This window comes from Triticum aestivum, chromosome 7A (genome assembly GCF_018294505.1).
Source record: "Triticum aestivum cultivar Chinese Spring chromosome 7A, IWGSC CS RefSeq v2.1, whole genome shotgun sequence".
Taxonomy (NCBI): domain Eukaryota; kingdom Viridiplantae; phylum Streptophyta; class Magnoliopsida; order Poales; family Poaceae; genus Triticum; species Triticum aestivum.
This window is the reverse complement of record NC_057812.1, coordinates 14,869,503-14,886,639: the sequence shown is the minus strand read 5'-3', so window position 1 is coordinate 14,886,639 and position 17,137 is coordinate 14,869,503. Positions and strand designations below refer to the sequence as shown.

General features: G+C 44.8%; 1 protein-coding gene across 1 annotated transcript; it reads left to right on the top strand.

Annotated features, from left to right (window-relative positions):
• The first annotated feature begins 3,224 nt into the window (after window positions 1–3,224).
• On the top strand, window positions 3,225–8,653 carry LOC123151803 (cellulose synthase-like protein D2). Its single transcript, XM_044571446.1, has 4 exons — window positions 3,225–3,509; window positions 3,800–4,871; window positions 5,414–6,221; window positions 6,644–8,653. The coding sequence occupies exons 2-4, from the start codon at window positions 3,865–3,867 to the stop codon at window positions 8,405–8,407; spliced, it is 3,579 nt and encodes a 1,192-aa protein (XP_044427381.1). The 5' UTR covers window positions 3,225–3,509; window positions 3,800–3,864; the 3' UTR covers window positions 8,408–8,653.
• The last annotated feature ends 8,484 nt before the right edge of the window (window positions 8,654–17,137 follow it).

Genomic DNA, 17,137 nt, shown 5'->3' with positions numbered 1-17,137 from the left:
TGCTTCTAAAGTCGCTCATGGACTGTCAAGCAGTTGGCTGGTGTAGCTGCTGAAGTTGCACATCCTACTGGTAGGGGTAGCTGGGGCTGGAGTGTCCACAGGTAGGGAAGAAAGCCGGACATCAACTGCGAATGTTGGGCCATGGCAGCAGATGAAGTTGTATATCTCACACGATAAGGGGTAGTTAAAAATGGTGTAATCCGCACATCCGCGGAATAGGGGGAAGTTGCGCGTCGACTACTAAGCAGTTGGCCAGGACAGCAGACGAAGTTGCACAACGACTGGTAGGCAATTGGCCGGGCAGCAGAGGAAGTTGCACAACGGCTGGTAGGCAGTTGGCCGGGCATCAGACGAAGTTGCACACCATTGGGTAGGCAGTTGGCTGGGGCAGCAGATGAAGTTGCAAATCTCAATGGCAAGGGTTGTTGAGGTGGTCAAACACTCTCACCAGCATAATAGCTCACGTATGACTGTGGGAGTGGCACATGCGCATCACCATAGTCGCACACACAGGATCACGGAGCGATACACTCTTGTTGGCGCATTCGCACACGCGTATCTAACTAAGAACGATTATGTGTGCAATTAGAACTACTATAAATGCCAACAAAAATGATCACCGTGTGTGCAACTTCCCAATGATCATATCCAATTGAAAACAACTATGTGTGCAACTAGAACTACTATAGATGCCAACAAAAAATGATCTTCATGTATGCAACTTCCCAATGATCGTATCCAATTGAAAACAACTATGTGTGCAACTAGAACTACTATAGATGGCAACAAAAAATGATCGTCATATGTGCAACATCCCAATGATCGTATCCAACTAAGAACGATTATGTGTACAATTAGAACTACTATAGATGCCAACAAAAATGATCACCGTGTGTGCAACTTCCCAACGATCATATCCAATTGAAAACAACTATGTGTGCAACTAGAACTATTATAGATGCCAACAAAAAATGATCTTCATGTATGCAACTTCCCAATGATCGTATCCAATTGAAAACAACTATGTGTGCAACTACAACTACTATAGATGGCAACAAAAAAATGATCGTCATGTGTGCAACATCCCAATGATCGTATCCAACTGAGAACGATTATGTGTACAATTAGAACTACTATAGATGCCAACAAAAAATGATCATCATGTGTGCAACTTCCCAATGATCATATCCAATTGAAAACAACTATGTGTGCAACTAGAACTACTATAGATGCCAACAAAAAATGATCGTCATGTGTGCAATTTTTCAATGATTTTATCCAAATGAAAATAGCTATATGTACAACTACAACTACTATAGATGCCAACAAAAAATGATCGTCATGTGTGCAATTTTTCAATGATTTTATCCAAATGAAAATAGCTATATGTACAACTACAACTACTATAGATAATATCATCTCCGGCGAAAACAACTATGTGTGCAACTAGAATTACTATAGATACCAGATTGTGCAACTCTGTGGCCATACATGTGCCAACTAGGACTACTATGTGTGCAACTACAACTACTGTGGATGCCAACAAAAAATAATAACAATAGATCAACAAAAAATAATGTGCGCGCTGCTACGTCGACGAGAGTGTGTAGCTCTATGGTCCTGGGTGTGCCACTATGTTGCCACTCGGGTGCATCTCCCGAAATAGTGCATGAGCTACTATACGGAGGGTGTGGATCTCCGTGGTTGCTTGTATGCGACAATGCTGATGAAGTTATGCAACTCCGTGATGATGCGTGTACGACTATGCAATCGGAAGTGTGTAACTTCACGACCACGCGTGTACGACTATTCCGACGATGCGGCCTACTTGTAACACGATATGCTTCTAGTTTCTAGTAGTAGTAGTTGATCGAGCTTACAAACAATGTTATAGAGTGATTTAGGATAAGCTTTACAATCCTTCAAAATTTCATGAACTAAAAGTTACTGTAGATTGATTTAGCATGTGTGTATGAAGCATTAGTATCACCATTCTAGTATCTCCACTCCCCGCGTTCAAAACATGACCGTAAGAAAAAAGACCGTCCAGATTGACGGACCCAAAGCAAAGTTGGAGGATAAGTATGTAGTGTGTTTGGAGTATAGGTCACTAAGCAAGAAATATTTATGAAGGAGGCTTCGAGCACTTCTCATTTCTGTCTCTGTTTGGAGGATTAGGATAATCACTAAGAGATTTTTTTTTAAGAAAAGGACTTTGCTTTCCTGTAGGCAGATCGTGGGCTCGACCGCAATTGCAGCCTCTCCAGTCGATCGAGACTGGGCGATGCGTTGGCAGCGTGCAATCAACCAGCAGGAGAGAGGCCGGTCGGTATGCAACAGGGTGCGGCATGATGACCAGAGAGGCAGAGAACACGGACAAAACGGCGGCGGCGGTCTGTTGCAACAAGCACTTCTTCCCGTTCGCCCCGCCCCTCCTCCCTCTCCGCCTCCGGCCCCTTCCTATCTCCACCCTTCCCCTGCCCTTTTGCCTTCCCCCACCCCCACGACCTCGACCTCTACCTCCCGCTCGATCATGCCACTTCAATCTGGTTGTCTGTGATGCCGGGGGAGGAGGGGCCGCAGCTGGTCATAGCATCACCAGCAGCAGGAGTTGGAGGCCGACCGTCGGCGACGAGGCGCACCACCACCAGGAGCAGCACGGCAACCACCCCGGTACTGCAGCCACCTCCTTCCCCTCCTCGACCTCCTGCTACGAATCTCCAGCGAGCAGCTGGATTCCAGCAGATGCGGCAGCGGCCACCCACGGAGTGGATGGATCTGAGGCGGACGGGTGGTCAGCGGCGTCGGCGGTGATGCGGACGATGGGGGTCGAGGATGGAGGACGCCAGATGTCGAGGAGGAGCTGCGCTTGTAAAAGGCGATGCCGAAGACCGCGCTTGGGAAGGCGCCCCGACCAGGTGGCACCTGGCCACGCGGGAGACGATACGAGCCAGATCGAGCGGCCGGCTCCTGGCCGCTCGTTCTGTCCAAATAGTGCGTATGCACTTTTTAGATTTTAGGTTTTTTTTTTGACAAACCTTGGACTTTTCCCCCAGTTTTTTCCCTTGTTGACTAAGGCGGACGCCATTTTAGGGAGGGGACAGCTTTTCTCCACCCCATGCAAACAAACCAGAGCCAAAAAGAAGCTTTTTTTCGTCATCCCTCCCTCCATCATCTGCAAAAAATAAAGAACCAAAAAGAAAAGGTCGTTTGAAACTTTTTGGCTCCCCCATGCCCATGTGGCCATGACCTCTTCCCCTCACACTCTTCCCTTCCCACTGCTACCAGTTCCTCGCCAGCTGCTTCCCTCCCCTTCCGCCTTCCTGCGGACTTCCTCCTCCTCCCTCAATCCCCACCACTACTTGTACTCGCCTCCCCTACCAATCCCTCCAGCCTCATTCTTGCCCCTCCCCCTCCCCCGCCATTCATTGCTCCGTCCTGGGATCCATCGATTCATTGCCCGCCGCTCCTTTGACTGCCTCGCTGCCGGGTTGACCCCCAGTGGAATGGTAAGCATCCCGAGCTTTCTTGGTCGGAATCCGTGGGTTTTCTTGCGCCCGTGGGCGGTGTTGCGCGGGTTTCCCGCCCGGATTTGTTTCTCCTGCGCGTTCTTGCTGCGGGAAGCGTTTGAATCTGTGCTGTGTCCGTGCGCCCGGCCGAGATTTGGGGCCGGTGTTTCGGGGGGCGGTCCGATTTGATTTGATTTGATTTGACTATGGAAGGCGCCGGAGATTGCGATCTTTCCCCCTCTTTTGATTCAAGTTTGATTTCGGTTCTGATTTGTTTCTCCCCTCCGCAGATCGGCCAGTGATCCATCCATCCATCCGCGCAGCTCAAGAAAAGGCATCCGGACGGACAGACGCTATGGATAACAACGGCGGCGGCGGCGTGCTGCGGCACAGCAACAGCAGCCGCCTCTCGCGCATGTCCTTCTCCGGCGAGGACGGCCGCGGCGCGCAGGCCCGTGCCGCCCCCGGTGGCGGCGCCGGGGCCGACCGGCCGATGGTCACCTTCGCGCGCCGCACCCACTCGGGCCGCTACGTCAGCTACTCGCGCGACGACCTCGACAGCGAGCTGGCCAACAGCGAGCTGGCGGGCGGCGGCGGGGGCTTCTCGCCGGACCGGGAGGAGTTCCTCAGCTACCACGTGCACATCCCGGTCACGCCGGACAACCAGCCCATGGACCCGGCCATCTCGGCGCGCGTCGAGGAGCAGTACGTCTCCAACTCGCTCTTCACGGGGGGCTTCAACAGCGTCACCCGCGCCCACCTCATGGACAAGGTCATCGACTCCGAGGCCAGCCACCCGCAGATGGCCGGCTCCAAGGGCTCCTCCTGCGCCGTCAACGGCTGCGACGGCAAGGTCATGAGCGACGAGCGCGGCCAGGACATCCTGCCCTGCGAGTGCGACTTCAAGATCTGCGCCGAGTGCTTCGGGGACGCCGTCAAGAACGCCGGCGCGCTCTGCCCCGGCTGCAAGGAGCCCTACAAGGCCACCGAGATGGAGGACCTGGTCGGCGGCGGCGCCGACGGCGGGGCCAGGCCCACGCTCTCCCTGCCCCCGCCGCCCGGCGGCGCCCCCGCGTCCAGGATGGAGAGGCGGCTGTCGATAGTCCGGTCGCAGAAGGCCATGACAAGGAGCCAGACCGGCGACTGGGATCACAACCGCTGGCTGTTTGAGACCAAGGGGACCTATGGGTATGGGAATGCCATATGGCCAAAGGAGAATGATGCCGACAATGGCGGTGCCGGCGGTGGCGGTGGAGGCGGGCATGGTGGACCTGACGGGCAGCCGCCGGAGTTCACCAGCAAGCCTTGGAGGCCGCTCACTCGGAAGCTCAAGATCCCTGCTGGCATCCTCAGCCCATACAGGTATTGCTGAACTTCACTACACCTGCATGTTCTGTTTCATGTTCTGATTCATGTGGATGTTGGGCTTGTTTGTTCCCTGGTCACATGGGAAATGAACTGTTTCATGATACACCTGAGTTGATTAATCTTAAAAATGCTTCTAAAGTCAAACTTTGGTTCAACCTGGATCCATAGATTAGCTCCAGTTGCTATGATTCAGTCAGTATCTATTCAATAAACTAGGAGGTTAGGTGAGATGTTAGATCTGTGCTACATCTTCCTATCTTGTCCTGGCTTCAAAACAAACATGATATTATCATATTAATAGCACCGAAAAAATTCTTCACCAACTTCTCTATTATATATGCACACTAGATATTTACCGTTCAAGTTCATACTACTTTGTAGATAGCATCTCAGTTTGATATTTACTATTGAAGTTAAAAAAAATGTGAAATGATGTTTCATTCTCCCTTGAGTTTGCTGATAGAAGACCTGGCCCTGCAATTTCTAGAATGATGATGTCCTGTTCATTAACTTGGTTTCCTTGATGCTTCCTGCAGGCTTCTTGTTCTCATCCGCTTGGCCGTTCTTGGTCTGTTCCTTACATGGAGAATTAAGCATAAGAATGAAGATGCAATGTGGCTGTGGGGCATGTCTGTTGTTTGTGAACTCTGGTTTGGCTTTTCTTGGATCTTGGACCAGCTGCCAAAGCTGTGCCCTGTTAACCGAGCAACGGACCTTGCTGTCCTGAAAGACAAGTTTGAGACCCCAACACCGTCAAATCCTAACGGAAGATCTGATCTGCCGGGGCTTGATATATATGTGTCCACTGCTGATCCAGAGAAAGAACCCCCATTAACTACAGCAAACACCATTCTGTCCATCCTTGCTGCTGACTATCCTGTTGAGAAGCTTTCCTGCTACGTTTCTGATGACGGAGGCGCCCTCCTTACATTTGAAGCCATGGCTGAAGCCGCTAGCTTTGCTAACATGTGGGTTCCTTTCTGTCGCAAGCACGGCATCGAGCCTCGCAATCCTGAGAGCTACTTCAGTCTGAAGAGGGACCCTTACAAGAACAAGGTACGCTCAGACTTTGTCAAGGACAGGAGGAGGATCAAGAGGGAGTATGACGAGTTCAAAGTCAGGATCAATGGGCTCCCTGACTCCATACGTCGCCGCTCCGATGCTTACCATGCCAGAGAAGAAATCAAGGCCATGAAGAGGCAGCGTGAAGCTGCTCTTGACGATGCAGTGGAGACTGTTAAAATTGCTAAAGCTACCTGGATGGCTGATGGCACACATTGGCCCGGTACCTGGATTCAACCCTCTGCGGAGCATACTCGGGGAGACCATGCTGGAATAATTCAGGTAGACATTCTCAGGCAGCATTTCTTCTCTTTGCTATTTCATATTTGTTGCAATGTGTCCTCTATATACCTACAAATGATGCATTATGTTTCAGAGCTGAACCATCTTGATATTGTTCACTTAGGGTAATCAGTAAGACAGATATGCACCTCTAATGAGTAATCATTCCATTTTCCTTTTGAACAAAATGCGCACATCCTTTTCAGTGTGCATATTGGAATATCTAATTATTAGACTAGTTTTGCTTTCTTAAGCAACAGTGTGTGCATATTGGGATATCTGATTATTAAGTGCTTTTTTAAGTACAACTTTTTAACAATTTGATCACAATCTAATATCCAGATTCCAGGAAAACTAGCCGAGAGTTATATTATATGCACATATGCACACATATGCTTACCATTTGTTGCTCTGTTCTTCAGGTAATGCTTAAACCTCCTAGTGATGATCCCCTGTATGGCGGTGACGGTGAAGAAGGCAGACCCCTTGATTTCACTGACATTGACATCCGTCTGCCAATGTTGGTCTATGTGTCCCGAGAAAAGCGCCCAGGCTATGACCACAACAAGAAGGCTGGTGCGATGAATGCTCTAGTCCGTTCATCTGCTGTCATGTCAAATGGACCTTTCATCCTCAACCTGGACTGTGATCATTATGTCTACAACTCCCAAGCTTTCCGTGAAGGCATGTGCTTCATGATGGACCGTGGTGGTGACCGTATTGCCTATGTCCAGTTCCCCCAACGGTTTGAGGGCATTGATCCATCAGATCGCTACGCCAACCACAACACAGTCTTCTTTGATGTCAACATGCGTGCATTGGATGGTCTCATGGGACCAGTCTATGTCGGCACTGGCTGTCTGTTCCGCCGTGTTGCACTCTATGGATTTGACCCTCCGCGCTCCACAGAACACGGTGGCTGCTGCAGCTGTTGCTTCCCGAAGAAGCGCAAGATCAAGAGCACTGTTTCCTCAGGTACATCTGAAGAGACACGGGCTCTGCGCATGGCAGATTTTGATGATGAGGAGATGAACATGTCAACATTTCCCAAGAGGTTCGGTAACTCAAACTTCCTCATCAACTCTATCCCGATTGCCGAGTTCCAAGGGCGCCCGCTTGCTGATCACCCTGGTGTCAAGAATGGCCGTCCTCCTGGTGCTCTCACTGTCCCCCGTGACCTTCTCGACGCCTCCACGGTCGCCGAGGCTATCAGTGTCATCTCATGCTGGTATGAAGACAAGACAGAGTGGGGTCAGCGTGTCGGATGGATTTATGGTTCAGTCACAGAGGATGTTGTCACAGGCTACCGGATGCACAACCGTGGGTGGAAGTCAGTCTACTGTGTCACCAAGCGTGACGCCTTCCGCGGCACTGCACCCATCAACCTGACTGACCGTCTCCACCAGGTGCTCCGGTGGGCCACCGGCTCAGTGGAGATCTTCTTCTCCCGCAACAACGCGCTGCTCGCGAGCCGGAGGATGAAGTGTCTTCAGAGGATCGCGTACCTGAACGTGGGCATCTACCCGTTCACGTCCATCTTCCTCATCGTGTACTGCTTCCTGCCGGCGCTGTCGCTCTTCTCGGGGCAGTTCATCGTCAAGGAGCTGGACGTGACCTTCCTCACCTACCTGCTGGTGATCACCCTGACGCTGTGCATGCTGGCGGTGCTGGAGATCAAGTGGTCGGGCATCAACCTGGAGGAGTGGTGGAGGAACGAGCAGTTCTGGCTCATCGGCGGCACCAGCGCCCACCTCGCCGCCGTGCTGCAGGGCCTCCTCAAGGTCATCGCGGGCATCGAGATCTCCTTCACGCTGACCTCCAAGTCGGGCGCCGACGACGAGAACGACGAGTTCGCCGACCTCTACATCGTCAAATGGACCTCGCTCATGATCCCGCCCATCGTCATCATGATGGTCAACCTCATCGCCATCGCTGTCGGCTTCAGCCGCACCATCTACAGCGAGATCCCGCAGTGGAGCAAGCTCCTGGGCGGCGTCTTCTTCAGCTTCTGGGTGCTGGCTCACCTGTACCCGTTCGCCAAGGGCCTCATGGGCCGCCGCGGCCGCACGCCGACCATCGTCTTCGTCTGGTCCGGCCTCCTCGCCATCACCATCTCCCTGCTGTGGGTCGCCATCAACCCGCCGTCGCAGAACTCGCAGATCGGAGGCTCCTTCCAGTTCCCCTGATCCTACCCATATATCATATATGAGTTACATACCATTTGTTCCAGCAGCAGCAGCAGCAGCAGCAGCTTGCTGGTGGGGAGTAAAGTAAATTCTGACCGTTCCCTGTGGTTAAATTAATTAGGTGTTTTTTTCGTGTTGTCAGAAAATGTTGGATCATACTAGTAGTTCATTTGTTCTTTTGATTCTGTTCCTGAGATGTTTGGACCTGAACAACATCAAGTACAAAAATTCAGAAGTTCTCAGTGAGTCTTTTCGAAGTCCCCACATTCTTCTTGCATTGCATCTGGTTGAGTGAGCCAAAGCAAAACTTGCCTTTTTGTGTTACCTGTAGCCATCTATTTGGCTAGTCCTGGTAAAAAAGAGCCTGATCTTTTTGGTTGTGTTGATTTATGTTCAGTTTGGACCTAGACAACATCTCAAGTACAAAAATTCACATGTCTTAGAATACTTGTTGCACTGCAACTGAGTGAGATATACTCCCTCCCTCAGTTCTTAAATATAAGACGTTATGGCAGTTCAATTTAAACTGACAAAACGTCTTATATTTGACCTAGTACCATGACATACTCAGCAAATCTTGCCTTTATGTGTTGCATCTGCCCATTGTGCTTGGTCTGCAAGAACTTTTCAAAAGGTCGTCTTTTTTTTTTGTCACATGGATATCTATGACCAGGTAGTAGCATATGTGTTGTTGGCTTTGGCATGACAGTGACATGAAGAGGTCAGAGCATGTGCTTGACCAGTTCACTTGAGTTCAGCCTTGGCCTGGCTTTTGTTGTAAGTTAGTGAATGCTTTAGGTGATAGATTACTCTCATCGACGGTCGTTGATAGGTGATTGATGGATAAGGACACTTGGAGAGAGACAGATGGAAAAACACGGACTGATGATGACAAGCAAGAAAATAAGATGATTTGTTGTTTGGCCGCAAGAACAAGTCAAAGTCTTTTCAGCAAATCCTGACCGTTCCCTATGGTTGAATTAGGTGTTTTCTCTTGTGTTGCGGAAAATAGCACTTCATTTCTTCTTCTGATTCTTTTACTGAGATACATAAGTGGTGCAGCCAGGATTGGAGCAAAACCCGGGCCGCACAAAATTCAGCATGGAGAAAAACTTTAGCGCCTAGAACAACAACCCCAAAAATACCTTCAAAGCTGCCTGACAAAATATCCAATGTGAAAACATACTGAATGTGGCTCAGTTGCACAACAAATTTTAAAACCTAAACTGAAAGCGCCCGCATGTTTATGTCATTGGACACAGATGGGAGAATTATCTTCACATTCTACTCCGTATTTGACAACTTTTGCCAAAGTTGAAATGAAATGCGAAAAGCGGTCCTGCTTGCACAATCACTCATAGTACAATTGAAAGCAAAATCTCCACATCTTGCACTTAATTTCAGCACTTAAGTGTGTATAACACATTGACATATACATAGGACGCACAGGCAAAAACAAGGTCAAAAACACACTGTCAGCTGCCTGAAGCCGTGAGTTGAGAACCTAAAATACGGTTCAATTGCACAATAATAAACCTAAAACTAAAACTCATGCCTGCACATTCACGCGCGCGTAGTACGATCGGAAACAAAATCTGCACATCTTTCACTTAATTTCAGCACTAATAAAGTATATAAAACATTGGCACATATACACACAGGAGTAGGACACACAAGCAGATTCAAGGTCAGAAACAACAGCCGGATGCCTGAACCTTAGCTGAACTAAGGAAGCACTTCAGCTTCAAAAACCAAGCGCCATCAGTTGCCTGAACCTCGGAAGCAGTTACGAGCCTGCAGCGCGGCGGTCGCCGGCCTGGACTGAGCGGCCAGCGGCCAATCTGCGGCGGTGCGCCGAAGCGAGTGAGCAGCAGCGGCCTGCGGCTTGGGAGGCCGGAGCAGCCGAGCGGCGGTGGCGCGTGCGTCGTTGGCTGGCTGCACGTGCGGTCTGGGTTGGCTGGGTCTACGGAGGCTGGCTGGGGTCTAGTGGTGGTTGTGCTCCACTGAATTAAGGCCCAATAGATAGTCTCTCCACTTTGCCTTTGCTGCTATTATTATTCGGGTGCGTGTGTATCTCGGAAACCATGGTTAACGGTATCTCAGCCGCCCGTCATGTGTCGCGCTCTGGATGCTCCTTCCGTATTTTATTTTTTTATTTTTACGCATGCATTTTCGGCTTTTTAAATGGGGTTTTTCTAGATTTTTTCGACGTTTCGGTTTTTCACCGGTCTTCCTTAGCTTTTGGATCAATTTTTTTTGGAATTTTTCTTTTCGCAAAAAACGCATTATTTTGCTTCCGCCAGCTTACGCGAGAGTCACCGCCATGCCTCTTGGAAACGGAAAAAAACGCGTTACGCGTTTTCAGTTTTTTTCCTTTCCGTGAGAGGCACGGTTTGCTTCCGCGAGAGGCACGGTTGTGCTTTCGTGAAAGGCACGGCCGTGCCTCTCGGAAACGGAAAAAAAAACGCGTTTTATGTTTTTTTCCCCTTCCGTGAGAGGCATGGTTGTGTTTTCTCGAGAGTCATGGCCGTGCCTCTCGGAAACAGAAAAAACACATTTTTAGTTTTTTTTCCTTCCGCGAGAGGCACGGTTATGCTTTCGTGAGAGTCACGGCCGTGTCTCTCGAAAACGAAAAAACGTTTTTTCTGTTTTTTCCATTCCGTGGAAGGCACAGTTGTGCTTTCGCGAAAGGGACGGCCATGCCTCTCGGAAACGGAAAAAACACGTTTTTTGTGATTTTTTTCTTTCGTGAGAGGCACGGTTTTGCTTCCGCGAGAGGCACGGTTGTGCTTAGGCACTCTCGGAAATGGGAAAAACATGTTTTCTGTTTTTTTTTCTTTTGTGAGAGGCACAGTTGTGATTTCGCGAGAGACATGAGCGTGCCTCTTTCGGACAGGAAAAAAACCCGTGCTCCCGATTCGGCTTTTTCGTCCGTTTTTTTCGTGGAAAAAATGTTTGTCAAAACCTATCAACATGAGATCTAGTTTTAAAGATCTCGGCGCGTGGAATCCAATGGTGAAAACGGTTCTAGATTTGAATGCACGGTTTAAAAGATAAAATATTTTGAATAAACGGATCTACGAAAAAAGGGAAAACTCCCATGTTGCAGAAAGTGGCACACGTGCAGCACGCCACTTGTCGCAACCTGGAAAGGTGGGAGTGATCTTTGCAATGCATACTCCTTAATTAGTGATTTCATTGTAATGGTCACTCTCATCTTCTTCTCGGTCACTAACAAGTGACGCACTACATGTGCTTTACTCGCATCCTGTGAATTTTTCTTTTTCTAAATTTATTTTTTTAAGTTTTATCTTTTGAACCACGTGTCATATTTTTTTTTACTGTTTTAACCATTGGATTTCTAGCATAGTTATCTTCAAAACTATTCCCTCCGTTCTCAAATATAAGTCTTTTTAGAGATTCAAACAAGTGACTACATACGGAGCAAAATGAGTAAATCTACACTCTAAAATATGTCTACATACATTCGTATGTTGTAGTTCATTTGAAATGTCTAAAAAGACTTATATTTAGAAACGAAGGAGTAGATCACATGTTAATAGATTTCGATGAACCCTTTTTTCATGAAAAAGCTGAAAGAAAAAACAGAAGCTAGAAGGATGTTTTTTTTATCTTTTTCTCTTTTCGAGAAGCATTGATCTGTGCCTCCATGAGATAAAAATATATGCTTCGAGTGGAAGCAATATAAAAACACAGAGAAAATAACTGTTTTTTGCCTTTCTGAAAAAGCACAAGTGTATTTTTCGCGGAAGTAAAAATGTGCCACCATGAGAAGTAAATTTGTGCTTCTCATGGAAGCAAAAAAAAGTTCATGCAATATGTTTTGTCTTTTCCCATTTTTGAGAAGCACAACAGTGTTTCTCGCGGAATCAAATCCATGCATCCATGATAAGCGTGCATCTCGTGGAAGAAAAACGTAAATTCAGAAAAAAAGAAAATCATAACTTCTTTCCTTTTCGAGAAGCACAACTGTGCTTCTCGCGGAAGCAAATATGTACTTCTCATGAACATAAAATAAAAAGTTCACGCAAAAAAAGTTTATGATTTTTCCTTTCCGAGAAGCACAACTGTGCTTTTTGTGGAAGCAAAATTGTGCTTTCATGGAAGCAATTTTTTTTGCGCTATTTTTTTCCTCTCCAAAACTTAGGGAAAACTAGGCATAAAACCAAAAAGCTAAAAAAAACCCATCTGAAACCTGAAAACGTGTATATAAATAAAATAAAAATCCGGAGGGAGCGTCCAGCACACAACACATGGCGGCGGCTGGACGCACCACTTGACGCGTTCTCAGCCTACAAAAATGACTCTGTGGGCCTCTCGCAAGGGGTAGCTATGTTGCTCCAACCTCGGAAGCCTCTCCCGCCAGCCGAAACGCAACGATGACAACTCGCACACATTGTCTTTTCTTTTTATTTTCTCTTTCGTTCTTTTACATAATTTATGTTTTCAGTTCTTTTATATATTTCCAAATATATTGTAGAAAAATAAGTTTGAATAAGTTATTTTTCATGCATTTTTTAAATGCCTTTCACTTAAAAATGTTCACTGTGCATTAAAAATATTTCTGAAAATGATTCTATGATTCTAAAAATACACAAGTTTACAAATATGTGCATGATATTATTTTTTACGGAATTGTGAAAAATTATTCGCATAATTAGAAGAAAATTTCAGACCATTCGAGAAATTGTTCATGACATTCAAAAACGGTTCATACGGTTTTATGAGTTTGTTAATGCCATTTACAAAATTGTTCACGAAGTGTAAAAAATCATTAACGTAATTTCGAAAAACAATGTGTCAAAAATTCAGAAAAATGTTAAAATTGAAAACTGTTCACTTTTTTTAAAATATGTTCATACCACTTTTCAAAAATGTTGACCATGTATTTAAAAGAAGTTCAAGTGCATTTGTAATATGTTTCATATGTGTTCGTAAAAATGTTCTACATGTGTCTGAAGATATTTTACATTTACTGGGAAATGTTCGATGTGTATTTATAGATATGTCAATGTGTCTATAAATGTTTTTAAAATGAAGAATAGAATTGCGAAATGAAAATATTTAGGTCATTGCAAAAAATGTTAATTATACTTAAAACTGAACAATGAATCGAAAGCAAAATGGACAAATAAACAAGAGCTAAAATGATATAACTGGTAAAGAAAAACAGGTAAAAAGAAAAGAAAAAACCATGGGGAATGTTCCAAAACCGGCCTAGAAAGTGCCTAAAACCGCCAGGTCTGGTCCTGAGATTTTAGGGGCCCGAGGCGAATCAGAAATTCGGGGCCCATTGAGATATGAACACCATAAACATAATAATTAATATACTTATTTATGAAGTGTTACTGTATTTTTGGTTGATGTCAACATTTTATTTTTGTGCAAATTTAGAATTACCATTAGTTGGTTCCTCTCCTTCCGTGGGAACCATCACCAACTCATTCTATGGTTTCATCAATAATTCGGCAAAACTGTCAATAACTCATATATGTGATTCTATCAAGCCAATCGCACACTTCTTTTTCCTATTGGACGCATACTTTCTAGTTGTCATGACTACGTACAGTGTTGACTGCTGAAAATAAAAATAAATATACAACAAAGATTGAGCAGTGTAAGCTTTACATCATGTATGCCAAGGTAAAATTATTTAATTATATTGTTCGAACTTTTTTTAGCATGCTGAGCATCAGGAATGATGTGACATGGGCTGTCCTCAGGGGCGCTCGACGATGTGGGTTGGTGTCTAAGGCTATGTTTGGTTGAGCTGCAGATTCTGAAAAAGCTGCTGTGAAAAAGCTGCTGCGAAAAAGCTGCTGTGGAAAAGCTGGAAGCTGAAAAGTTGGGGTACCCCCAGCTTTGAAATTTACACTAGGAAGAAGTTACAGATTCTCAAAAGCTGCTTTGAACATTTACCCCTTTGGTTAGCTTTTGACTTTTCAAAGCAGAAGTTGGTAAAAAAAGCTGAACCAAACGCAGCCTAAGTGGGACTCATTCGGCCAAATGCTTCAGTGCCTAGACGGAGCCGGGGGCGCGGTTCTGTGCTGCCCTCTGCGAGTCGTACTAGGTCTCGACTGTAGGGCGCCGCTTTCGGGCCAGCCCAGTAGCCACGGCTCGTCTGCAGACGCCATGTTGCTTCTTTTCATTTTTATTCACATTTTATTTTCCTTTTTAAACTTTTGTTTATATTTCCAAAATTCTAAAACTCTATATTTCAAAAAATACTTTACATAAAATTGTAGAAAATATTAATATTGTACATGAAAAAAATGTACAATGTGAAAAATGTAGAAAATATTAGCCATGTGTATGAAAATGTTAATCCTGTGTAAGAAAAATGTTGATACTTTGTAAAACAAATCATGCAATTAAAAAATGATTCATACATTAAACTGATTCTACGTTCCATTTAATAAAATGTTCACTAGTTTAAAAAAATGAGTTCCGGTCATTAAATAAAAATTTGTACGAAAAATGCATAAATGTGAATATAAAAAATTATAATAACGTGAGTTGTGTATACCGAAAATGTTAATCATATCTATGAAAATGTCGCACATATGTACAAAAAATGTTAATCATATGTATGGAAAATATGACAAATATAAATTGTATATGTCCGTGAAATTTTTAAAAATGTTTATATAAAATGGAAAAAAATTTCTATAATTCAACAAAAATGTGTCGTGCAATTAAATTTTTACATCGCATTTTAAAAAATGTTTGATTATAGCAATAAATGTTAGAAAAATGTGTTCATGACATTTTCAATAATTTTTTTACAATGTACTAAAAATGTTTGAATAGTGCAAAGAAATGTTTTTTATAATTCAAAACGTCTTTAAAAAAACTCAAAACATGTTTATGTAAAAAGTGGAAAACATGTATTTGAAAAATGTTAAACGGGTACAGAACAAATGTTTTAATTGTATATGAAAAATGTACAACATAGATGAGAGAAACGTAGAGATGTATTGAAAAGACAAAACCAATGAAAAATGACAAAACAAAGAAAAATAGAAGCAAAGAAACCAAAAAAGCCGAACAAAACCCAGAAAGAAACAACGAAAATCACAGTATAAAGAGGGAAGAGGAAAAAAAACATGGAAAAAACAAAGATAACCGAAGCATATAAAAGAATAAAAAGATAAGATAATCCAAAAACTGATGAAAAAACCCGAAGAGAAAACAAAAGAAAACTAAGAAAAATACCAAAAAAAAGAGCGAGCGAATTCGACGGCGACATCTATGAGCCAGACAAAGCGAACCCATGCATGCAGCACCCGCGCTACAAAGTGGGCCGACCCTCTACTGTTCTCCATAAGCGATTCTTATTAGGAGCCAGTACAAGCGACATATTGCCCTAACACAAGGCCTGGGCCTCACCGGGCAGTGGTGTTCATCGGCGTCATGACATGCCTACCTCCGTGGGCTGTGAATATGGCCTATATACATGTACGTGGCTCCTGGGAGGGCCCACTAGATCTTTGAGGCACGGGGTAGCCGCTCCTCCACATCCCTAGGGCCGGTCCTGAAAACCGCTGGAAATCGGCGACCGCTATCCGTTACTAGGCCATGGTCTACTTCCGATCATCAAAGTAAAATATTGAAGCTATTATTTCCTCCACCCCCTGCGGCCCGTGGCCTTGGTTATTTCGGCCCCAGCTCCTCCCCTACCTTTGATGTTCAAAGTTTTTTCTAGACTTCACTCCTGGATAACATCGAGTACCGAAGTCAGTAGTTTTAGCAAAATTTTCAAAGTCCCAGATTCCTACATAGTTCTAATGAGATGTATTACATATTGAAAGAAATTTTGTCAATTGGGGCGGGGGCTGGGGAAGAGGTAGACGTGCGTGGGGCGCATGAAGTTGTGGTGAAGACAAAAGTTACGGGATTAGGGTAGGGCTGCAAGAAAAATCCGCTCAAGATCGACTCTTATTTTAGCTCGACTCGAAAAGAAATAAGCTAAGTATGAAACAAGATGATCTTGAGCCAACACTGCTCGCTCGATTTTACTCAATAGCTCGATATGATAATTTTGATATATATTAAAAGGAAATAGGATAAATGCTCACTACAATACGTATGTCATTAGGAGGCATTTTTTTGCCAGCGTTTTTGCTAAACACCACAAAATCATGGCATTGAAGGCACTGTGTATTGTGTTATCTGCTTCTAATCTTGCTGCATCAGGTTTCAGTTAACCTGTTTGCTACACATGAGATCTTCTATAGAACATCCCTGACATACATGATCTTTTCTTAAATCAGTAAACTAATAATATGACAACACTGAAGTGATTATCTACAGAGTTCTATGCAGTTTAGTTACCATTGGAGTAGCACTGAACTGATTAAGGCACGTAGATGAGTACTATATAGATTCTTGACCTATGGCATTTTTTCTAGTATTAAACTGATATTGCTTCTAGAATTTTTTCTTTTCTTCTGAACTAAATGTCGAATGGATAGTAGCTACCGTTGGTGTTTTTATCTTAGTTTTTATCTTGTCTTTTCTAACCGATTTTTGAATTTTACATACCAGGAAATATGATGACTTCGAGATCAAGATCCGATGCATTTAATCAGTCCCATGTGTCTAAGCATGAACGAAGATTGCATGAGCTGAATTATAGAGTCATAGAAGTTAATCTACCACATATGGAATGCATCAATGTTGTCAAACAAATTAAAACAGAAGCTTCAA

Excerpts from the sequence above, each read along its gene's own strand:
- LOC123151803 (XM_044571446.1), top strand. The coding sequence starts at position 3,865 with ATGGATAACAACGGCGGCGGCGGCGTGCTGCGGCACAGCAACAGCAGC. Across the intron at positions 4,872-5,413 it reads GGCATCCTCAGCCCATACAG|GCTTCTTGTTCTCATCCGCT; the intron begins GTATTGCTGAAC and ends TGCTTCCTGCAG. Across the intron at positions 6,222-6,643 it reads ACCATGCTGGAATAATTCAG|GTAATGCTTAAACCTCCTAG; the intron begins GTAGACATTCTC and ends TCTGTTCTTCAG.